Below are 10830 nucleotides of genomic sequence, written 5' to 3' on the forward strand. Positions count from 1 at the left end.
TATTTATTAATTAATAAATAATTATTATATATAAATAATTATATAATTACAGTTTGCAAATTATTTATTAATCCTGTGTGCAGGAGCCAAAAGAAGTTGTCATAAACTACAAAAGTACTAGATGGTCGTGCCTATCATAATTTTCGGCCTTAGTGGAACTAACTCTGAAGGTGCCAATACATGGGAGCGTTCCAGCATCGAGCGTTAAAGCGTTAGCCAATCAACGTATCAGGTTCTAGAAGTATACTTGTAGTTCTTGCGGAAAGTGGCATTGATTGGCTACCGCTTTAACGCTCGACGCTTTATCAGCAATTTATATATCTATATATATATACTATGTACACCACACACACACACACACACACAAATAAACAAAAGATTAATATATATAGAATATATAAATTGCTGATAATTAAGATAATATTAATGCAATGTTATAATAAAATATTATTTCACATAAATTGTAAAATACATGTGAGAATTGAAAATATTTTAACATAGTTATATTCACATAGGAGATATCTAAAGTAAAATATTATGCCAGGTTGCTGCGTTCCAAATTGTAAAAATTCTGCAGCAAAATGGTTTTTAATGAAGTATTTCCCAAGTAATGTAACATTAAGAGCTCAATGGGCTGCAAATATTCTATGAGCAAATTGGATACCCACGAATGCTACTTGTATTTGTGAAGTATGATACTTATATTTACTATAATACTATATTTAATTATTAGCCAACTGTTTAATATTTATATTAAAATTTATGTTATTTCCTTCATATTTAAGGTATATTTTGTACCAGAAATGTGGGAGAAACCACGAGTTGATGGTAAACGAATTCTAAAGCACCATGCCTTACCAAACATCTTTAATCCGACCTCTGAAACAGTTGTTGCATCCAAACAAAATAATGAAATTACGCAATCAATGTGTCAAAGTGTTTAAATGATTGGCACATCAGATCTTACCAGCGATAAAGTTCCCACTCAAATTCTTGAAGAACCGATTGAATCTCTCAGAAATGCAGTTATTCACAATCAACCGAATCCATCTTTATGTGGCCTCGAGTGTGAAACATATTGGAAAAAACAATATGAAAAGCTGAGTGATTTATTTAAGAAACGTGAAAAGACTTATGATTCTGTTTTAAGAAGATGTAATAAGTTTAACAAAATCCTTAAAAAGAAGGTGAAAAGATTGAATGTAGAAAAAATAAGTCAGCCTAAACAATATGTAAAAAATTGCACTCAATAATGAAAAAAATACTCACTGATGATCAAATAAAATCATTGGTGAATAAATCAATATGTGGCTATAAGTGGTCAGAACAAACAATAAAAAAAGCAATTCGACTGAAAATTGCAGGGTAAATGGATATAAAGAACTGTTGCAACAACATATTCCTTTGCCATCAGTGTGTACGTTACAAAAAAGATTAGAAACACTCCACTTTGAAGAAGGGATTTGCAAAGGAATTATAGATATCTTGAAAGAGAAAAAGTTAAAGGTTTTGATGATGAAAGAAATAAAGATGCTATGATTGCACTAGATGAAATGAGTATTACTAATGGAAATCAATTTGATCCATTAACTAAAGCATTTTGTGGGAACAGTTCATTACTCAATAGCAAAGGAAACATTGGTAAGAAATAGTTTTGTTTATTTATAGTATTTTAAGTAACTACAAATATATCCTATTTTCTCTTAATCTATCTTTCACTATCATTCTTTAGAAAGAGCTTTGCATGCATTGGTAATTATGCTGGAATTAGCGCAAGATGGAAACAAGTTGTAGTGTTTTATTTTACTCTTTGTGGCTATGATGGATCTCAATTAAAACCTATTATTTTGAAAATTATTCAAAAGATAGAAGCAATTGGCTTATATATTCACAGCATAACTTCTGACATGGGGTCTATCAATCAAGCTATGTGGTGTTGATATTGGAGTTTCTCGCTATTCTACAATAGAGAATTCTATCCCTTATCCAATTGACAACAATAGACGATTATTTTTTTTGCTGACAGTCCTCACTTGTTAAAAAATCTGAAAAATTGTTCAGTTAACAATAAGGTTTTCATAATACCTGAAGACATTGTACATGACAATAATATTAATTTCTCTCATGTAAAATTTGATCATTTCAAACAACTTCTTGAAATTCAAAAAAATATCATGTTAAAATTAACTCGAAAAATCAAATTAGATGATGTAGCAAATGGTCATTTCAGTAAAATGAAAGTGAATAAAGCAAAACAGTTTCTTAGTAGAGAAGTTAGTTCATCCTTAAAGTTTCTAGTTGACTAAAATGATAAAACGGAATATACAACAACAGCATAGTTCATTGAGGTAGTCTCTAAATGATTTTTTTTAATAACCTCACGAAATCCACAAATAGTGCTTGGTGATAATAGAACTGAGGAAAGTCATTATAAATATATTGCAGCAGTAAACTTTTTACATAAAGTAATGAAACTTTTCCAAAATATTAAAATTGGTCTCGGGAAAAGACGAAATATAAGACGAAAAACTTCCAAATCTGTTCAAATGGAAAATAACAACAATGAAAATTTTATATATGAGTTTAAGCTTGTATAAACTGGAATACTTTTAACTACAAAATGAGTAATCGAAATAATAGATTATTTATTGAAGGAAAAGCATTACTTGTTCGTTTTGACAGGTAGATTTACACAAGATTGCGTAAAAAACTTGTTCTCTTTGATTCAAGCAAGATAACCAATCCTTAATGCTCTTCAGTTTAAACCTTTAAACAATGTTTAAAAGAAATAATCATATCCCAATATATGAAATCTTTATCAAACAGTAGTTATGAACAGGATGATCGTGAATTTCTTGATGGCTTTCTAAATATACAGAAATAATCGGATAAAAAAGTCAACTTGCAACATTACCTCAATTAAATATACCATTATTGAACGTGGATGATGACATTAAACTAAATGTTGTATAGCTGGATATCTTTTATATAATATTTCAAAAACTAACACTGTATACGATCAATGTTTAAGTTCTGCTGGTTCTACCAATATACAAGATTATAAATATGCAAAATTAGTCCAACTAAGATGTTATAAGGAAAATATTTTATTTTTTGTTAACGAAATTGTATTTTAATATTTTCGGAAGATGGGAAACGTCATGCGTATTTATCTTCCGCTTATTACTAATATTTATTTAGATGTTAAAAGTTTATTTTGTTTTAAAATTAGTAAAATTACATGTTCTGCGATAAAAGATCGCCATAATTTGTTATCCAAAATAATGGATCGATTTATTATGTTTCGCGTAAAAATGTGCAATGTTACCGAAGAAAATACTAATACTGAAAAATATTATAATAGCAAATCTGTGGCGATGCATCTAAAAATTAAATAATAGATAATTTACGTTATATATTTAAAAAATTATAAGAAAATATATTTATTTATATATTTTATAGATTATTGTATTATTAAATATATTTTCTTTTTATTCTTAATATTTTGCTTATTGAAATAAGTTAATTTTTTTCTTTTTCAGATCCTTTTCATGTATTCTTTAAATAAAATATATATTTATATATTATACTATGCATTTTTTATTTTTTGCTTTCTCTTTCTGTTTTATATATCTATAAATTTATTAAATTCAGTTTACGTAATTTATCTTCAATTTTAATTAATTTATCTTTACCGCGCCTTTATCAATAAAATACGATTATTTCATTGGTTCTGCCATATTCTTGCAAAGTCGGCTAGGATCAATCTCGTCGCACTCAAAGATTGCGCATCTCTTACTAGAGGATCTCTAACCATACCTGCCTCTGAGTGTACACGCAGTGTGTTTCCGAACGCAGCCTAAGTAGGATGGATCTTTATTTCTCAATAGAACGGCAAAGGCAGGGTTTTTTATCTTCAAGTAAATTAACTTATTTTTTTTTAATTTTTTTTTTAATTTTATATATCTACTGACACACATATATATATATATATATATATATATATATATAAAATGTATATACAATTATGTACAATAGCGTAATAGATAATTTAATGATCTATTTTTAACGCGTATACCGTCATTGTTATTCGACATTAAATATTCAATATAAATTAATCATAAATATGCATAATGAAAAAAAGATCCAAGAAAATTTTTACTTTGTTTAAAATTTATTTTTCCTTTGAAGATCGAGAAGAGTACAGAATAGAACGATCCTACTGAGCCGCAGCAGCGCTTGGTGCAGAACTAGAAGCCTGCGCTTGTTCTTCACGGATGCGATCCTTCTTGAGCTGTCCCATGAAGGAAGCTTTATCCGCGGCGGTCTGGAAACGACCGTGTCCAAATTTGGAGCTGGTATCAATGAACTTCAAGTTGATCTTCTCCAAAGCAGATCTCTTGGTATGCACCAACAAAGACTGGAAAATACATTTCTATGTTATACAACGTTGTTCGTTCGTATAGAAACACAATAACATAGAATGTGTAAAGTCAGGCCTATCATAATTATTTTCATTATAATCAATATATAACTTAGCTCTTATTATTTTTCATCATAAAAACACAGTGCAACGTATCGGATCAAATTCTTATTAATATATATATATCCTCACCTTCCTTAGCGTAATCACGCGTTTCTTCGGACCCATGCAGCATCCCTTGATCATGATGAAGTCATTATTTACTTCACCGTAATGCGGAAAGCCACCCATTGGCGTGATGGTCTTTTCGGTAAGATCGTATTCTGTTGAGGCGTTGTTCTTCACGATCTATAAAAGACGAAAACAGTGTGATTATATATAAAATAATAATATTGATGACAAGTGACTTTAAATGAAGAATTAATATTTAGCTTTGTAACTTGCTTTGGAGGCCTAAAAAGCGCGAATAGGTCCTTTTAGGTACTATGTGCGAGTAACTTTAATCTACCTCTTCGTTGAAATTTAAGAACCAACCTTACACATGATTGGAAGATTGATTCGGGGAGAAGAGGAAAAAGTAAGAATTTCTCGAATTTCTTTATCTACCTTGCCGTCCTTAGTGTGTATGCCTTGGCCAATTCTGTAGATCTTCTTGTTCATCTCAGTACGATGGTGATATCCCTTTTGACCAGCGCGCGCAACAGTGAACGACACGCGGCTGGGATGCCACGCACCAATGCAAGCGACCTTTCTCAGACCCTTATGAGTTTTACGCGGTAATTTCTTCGTATGCCATCTAGACGTTACACCTGAAAAAGGAAAAAATGTCAATTTATGAAAAATCATAGTGCAAACGGAAATCAGATTTGACTTTATAAACAAGTTAGTCTTCTCTGGTCAAAGGACTTCAGTAGGAAGGCAGCATGGTACTATCTTCAAGATAATCAGATAATTGCACGTCATGCTATTTTCATCATATAGTCCTAGGTATAGTTTTCTAAAAGCATGCTTCTCGGAAAGGGGGCAAAAGGAAGCTCGCAAGCGCGGTTCCGTGACAGTGAGGGGTTTCGAGCAGCACACACAAATTGTATATAGTATGTGAAAACGTGTACCTTTGTAGCCCTTGCCCTTGGTGACTCCGATCACGTCGATCATCTCGTCACGGGCAAACACGTTGCTAACAGGCACAGGTTTCTCCAGATGTTCACGAGCCCACTGCACTTTGTCCTCGATAGTGCCTCCATTCAACTGAATCTCCATGATGTGAGCTTTCTTTTGGCGTTGTCTCAACAGTTTCATCTAATGGATAACATGTGAATAAAATCAAATTATTTTACCACTTAAAAATATCTGTTAAATAATATTACCGCATACACATTATCCCTATTATCCTACCTGAGTATGAGCGATGATGCGTACAACACTACAGTACTTCTTGATTTTCTTCAAATCCGCTTCGATGGACTTGCGACCGAGATCGTCCTGCCATTTCTTCGACGCTTTGGTGAACGCCTTCTTCTTGCTCTTGTACCTATATAAAATCTCAATGGCAATATCCATCTATATATCCCGTCCCCTGTAATATACTCTGTAACGTGCCAGTCTCATCGTAACGATCGAAGACTGAACACATTTCTTGGACCAGCCACATTAAAACTCAAGGCTTTAACGGCCATATCCAAATAATTACTCTCGTTATACAAGTGGAGAGCTGAAGTGATATTGATTTTAGTATCAAGTATATAAATGATACATAACAACTCTATATATAACATTAAAATAAACCTGCACTGCATATATCATATACTATATCTATTTTTATATCATATATCTATTTTTACTTATAAGTTTAAATTTTAAATTTATATGATGAAAACTTGTAAACTTCTCTTCAACTAACCAGTTCTTATAGAAACGTCTGCGGCAATCTTCCGACAAATGTTCCGCCCAAACAGTAGAAAGTGCTCTAAGCCCATGTGGAGTTTCAATGTATCCAACGATACCGACTACGATCATTGGTGGTGTCTCGAGAATAGTAACTGCCTCCACAATCTCTTTTTTATTTATCTCTGAAACGCAAGTAAGCGGCGATTGTAAAAGTAGCTTATACAATAAAAAGCATGATTTTATATATATATATATATATATATATATATATATATATATATATATATATATATAATTAGGAGGAACTGTACTAAGTATGGTTTGTCTCAATTGTCACTGTCCAATGGACTACAACGAGTTTATGGAATATACTTTGCTTCTATGCATTCTGCATAATGCAGAGCACAGTGTTGCTTTACGACATGGCAGTTAAGAATATACTGCATTGAGAGCAGCTCTCGTACTGCAACTCAGGAGAATCAACCTGCGTCGATCAACCCCTGGTATTACACGTCGTGAGTTCATGTATTGAGTGAAACATTATGAATGATGACAAATATCTTTAACAGTTTTACAATATATATAAAAAAAATCATAAATATTTTTAACATGTTTTCATGCCACATAGCTACCAATAGTCCACGCTGAACTTTTTGTTCAAGTTGTTTAATATTTTGGCTTCAAAATAAAATAGTTATGAAATGTTACAAGAGTATTAAAACTTATTATAAATATATTATATACTCAGTATTAGTATTATATATTATACATAATATTAGTATTATATGTAATCTTAGTATTATATAAGGTAGGAAAATGACTTTGTTCACACCTTTGTTATCTCAAACAGGAAAATATTACCTATAAAAGTTTAGATGGAAATGATTACATGGTAATGATGATTCCTTTGTAAGTGAAGGTTTATAGGATACTTTAAAGTCACATATCTTAAATTCTTTTAATAAAATTATAGTTTATTTGATAGTATATGAGTTTATTTGATACAATTCAATTCTTTGATTATTATGTATAGAAAAGTACTTTGTTAAAATCATTGAAAAGTGAATACTTTCTGATGATATATTTCATTTTAATTTATTACTTTTCTATACAAATTGCAAAATATATCGTAAAAATATTCAATTTTCAATAATTTTACTTTGATACTTTTATACATAGAATGATGAAATAAATTTTATAAAAAAAAATTCAGTTGATTTTTGCAAATTCATTGATGCATCAATGTGTAAATATTAATACCACCAATCGATTTTCTCATTATTCCGTGTACAAAAAAAATATTTAGATATAGTTGTCGAAATTTTAATAGTTTACAAGATATTTCAAACTTGTTCCAAAAAGTACTAAGGCAAAGCTAAAGATATTTCGGAAATTTTCAATAATTTTATTCCAGCATTTTTTCATATATGCATGATCAGAGTAATTGATTTGAGCTAGAAAAATTACATTAAAAAATTTAATCTAACCTTAAAATCTCCTATATACACCCACTCACAAAAAAATCATTATTATTACATCTCCTTTAAAACTACAAAACTGTTGTAGGCAATATTTTCCCATATATTGTTCAAAATAACAGATATTGAACAGTTATGTATATATTTACATATAAAAAAATATGATTATAATATATTATAATATATATTATTATAATAATGTTATTTATATATTGTTACATGAAGTTATGAAGCATGCGTGATGTTATATTTAGAAAATAAAATTTTGTTTGCAACGCAACAACATGGACCACCAGTGACTCACACAACGTATGCGAGTCACATAAAATTAGTCCTATACAGCGCATGCTAATAGAAAATATCAGAAATTGCTCTAATTTCATGTTTAATATTTCGCTCTGATTCTATATCATCCTATAGATTATTTACTTATAGAAATTTTCTTGCTAGCAATTTAAAGTAATCAATAATTACTCACTTGATCCTTGACGATCAGCTTCTCTTACGATATGAGTCATACCAGCTTTATAACCGATAAAAGAAGTTAAATGTACTGGTTTGCTAGAATCATCCTTAGGAAAAGCCTTCACCTTTCCACGATGTCTTTGAGATCTCTTCTTCGGGTAGAATCCCATCGACCCATGTCGAGGAGCGCTAAATTTTCTGTGCGACTGTGAAGCGATAGAAATACTAAACATGTGACACATATGCAACCTATAAGTTTTTTCCGAAAAATATAAAAATCAGACCGCCCTAGAATATTATCTTCATGGTTATTCAGTTGAAAACCATAAACACTTTTTAATCTAAATCATCATTATATTATCAATCGTAAAGTACGCAAGTTGCCACGTGAGCGCATGTTGCAAAATCATTGCCTTATTTTGTTCATGAAAATATCGATACCGATTAAATTTTTATAACATATATTACTTTAATTATATAAAAATTATATCTCAAATCTTAACTACATTAAGATAAAATATTGATGTCAAGAAATACTGTAGATTTTAATGGATTCTAAAATAAGAAATATGATACCACAACTTACCATGACGCTGCCAACGAAGAAAATGGAGGAAGCAAGGCGTGAGGACGCCTTTTATACCATAATGTGAGAATACAAGAGATGCATCCAGCATTACAATCGCTCATTGAGCGCTCAGTAAATTCTTGCACCCGATTGGCACATTCTTTTAAATCTAAATATATACACCAATCAGATGTAAGAGTTGACTGAGGGTGTGAACCCATGCGGAAGAGCGGAACGCGGAACGAGAAGGAACCAATCACGAGCGTTTCACAATTTCCGTTGCGTGGAATTCCAATCTCTAGATCCCTATGAAGCGAAATAACTATAATCCCTGGGGCAGTATTCATAGACTAAAGGGACGTCTACATTGGAAGTAAATAGCAAGAAGTAGGAAGTAAAAGTAAGAAATTAACCAACCACAGTCGAATGTGAAAAGAATAATTAACTATGATTGGTCAATTTCTTATTCTTACTTCCTACTTCTTACTGTTTACTTTCAATGTAGACGTCCCTTTAAAGCCCATTTTACAATTGCGTGAACATGGTTGTAAGTGGTTGTAAATGATTACGACACCAATCAGAGTAAAGCAATCAGTGAATAAAACATTCGGATTGGTTGACTCTTACGTTCACGACTACGCTTACGCAATTGTAGAATGGGCTATAGAATGTTTACGATAAATCGAGTACGAGTTAGTTTCACTAAGGTCGAAAAATGTAAAGCCAGCGGCACACGATGCTTGTTTTCATGTTGGATTACTTGCTGGATGGAAATACTCTGTTTTGATTAGTACATTTCGGAAGATGGACCAATCAGAATAGAATATTTCCATCCAGCAAGCAATCCAACACGAAAACAAGCATTGTGTGCCGCTGGCTATATAAACACAACCATCTAGTATCTTCATGGTTCAAAACAACTCAATACTGCTTTCTGATGCTCGAGTAGAGTTAATTATGGCTCTTGTACACAGGACGCGGTAATGCTTGCCGCGCGGCGGAAGTTCGCGCAACAGCCAATCAATATGCTGCTTTTCGTAATAACCTTCTAGCTCTTACGGAAAAACAACATATTGATTGGCTGCACGCGGACTTCTGCCGCGCGGCCAGCATTACCGCATCCTGTCTGCAGGAGCCATTAGAGTTAGCTAGAGTAGCATAGCGGATAACGTGAGCATCAGGTAGTTGATTTTCAAAAAATGTTAATTATTAATAAGTTTAATCTCATATAGTATGTTTATACCGAACGTTTAATACGCGCACCAATTAGTAATTTTATGTTGAATTATTTTGATTTCGGCGATGTATATAAACAACATCATATTGAAGTAGTGCAATATTGATTAGAAACACGTATCGTATTAATTGAATATATTGCATCGCCGAAATTAGAATAATTAGATATAAAGTTACTAATTGATACGCGTATTAAACGTTAGGTATAAACATACTATATGAGATTAAACTTATGAATAACTAACATTTTTTGAAAATCAACTACCTAATGCTCATGTTATCCGCTATGCTAACTCTAATGGCTCCTGCAGACAGGACGCGGTAATGCTTGCCGCGCGACAGAAGTCCGCGCGACAGCCAATCAATATGTTGTTTTTCCGTAAGAGATAGAAGGTTAATACGGAAAGCAGCATATTGATTGGCTGTTGCGCGAACTTCCGCCGCGTGGCAAGCATTACCGCATCCTGGGGTGCATTCGAAAACACTGAAAGTTCACGACGGAAAGTGGCTGTGGTGGATGGGCTTGGTGGGGTTAGTGGAGTTGGTATCGAGAGAAGTTTTCGAACAGCCATGGAAGAATGCTCAATGTGACATACTACATGTGTGTTGTGCCTACATATGTGTTGTACAAAATGGCTGATCGAAAGCGTATTTCGACATTAGCTATAATTGCTTCTCAGCAAAATAATAATAAATTAATAAATTTAGTAATTAATTAATTAATTAATTTAGTAATTATTAATTTATAATTTAGTTATCTGGAAAGTTAATTG

General features: G+C 31.9%; 1 protein-coding gene, 1 long non-coding RNA gene and 1 other non-coding gene across 5 annotated transcripts; 1 reads left to right on the top strand and 2 right to left on the bottom strand.

Annotated features, from left to right (window-relative positions):
- Positions 1–368: 368 nt before the first annotated feature.
- LOC116844991 lies at positions 369–4578 on the top strand. Of its 3 annotated transcripts, none has more exons than XR_004378171.1 (3): positions 369–690; positions 786–1641; positions 3753–4578. It is a non-coding gene; the product is annotated as an uncharacterized LOC116844991 (long non-coding RNA). The 3 variants fall into 3 exon arrangements; XR_004378170.1 differs by lacking the exon at positions 3753–4578 and adding an exon at positions 3543–3587; XR_004378169.1 differs by lacking the exon at positions 3753–4578 and adding an exon at positions 1733–3439.
- Positions 4153–9000, bottom strand: LOC116844990 (60S ribosomal protein L3). The gene is made up of 8 exons (XM_032817200.1): positions 8840–9000; positions 8267–8459; positions 6324–6492; positions 5819–5954; positions 5536–5722; positions 5030–5232; positions 4616–4771; positions 4153–4420 (listed from the first exon to the last, which is right to left on the bottom strand). Exons 1-8 carry the CDS (start codon positions 8840–8842, stop codon positions 4220–4222), a joined length of 1248 nt encoding a protein of 415 aa, XP_032673091.1. The 5' UTR covers positions 8843–9000; the 3' UTR covers positions 4153–4219.
- On the bottom strand, positions 8528–8606 carry LOC116845024. Its single transcript, XR_004378182.1, has one exon. It is a non-coding gene; the product is annotated as a small nucleolar RNA U43 (small nucleolar RNA).
- Positions 9001–10830: the final 1830 nt, after the last annotated feature.

The sequence above is a fragment of the Odontomachus brunneus genome, unplaced genomic scaffold, assembly GCF_010583005.1.
Source record: "Odontomachus brunneus isolate Ranch 3 - 2012 unplaced genomic scaffold, Obru_v1 Obru_scaffold_048, whole genome shotgun sequence".
Taxonomy (NCBI): Eukaryota; Metazoa; Arthropoda; class Insecta; order Hymenoptera; family Formicidae; genus Odontomachus; species Odontomachus brunneus.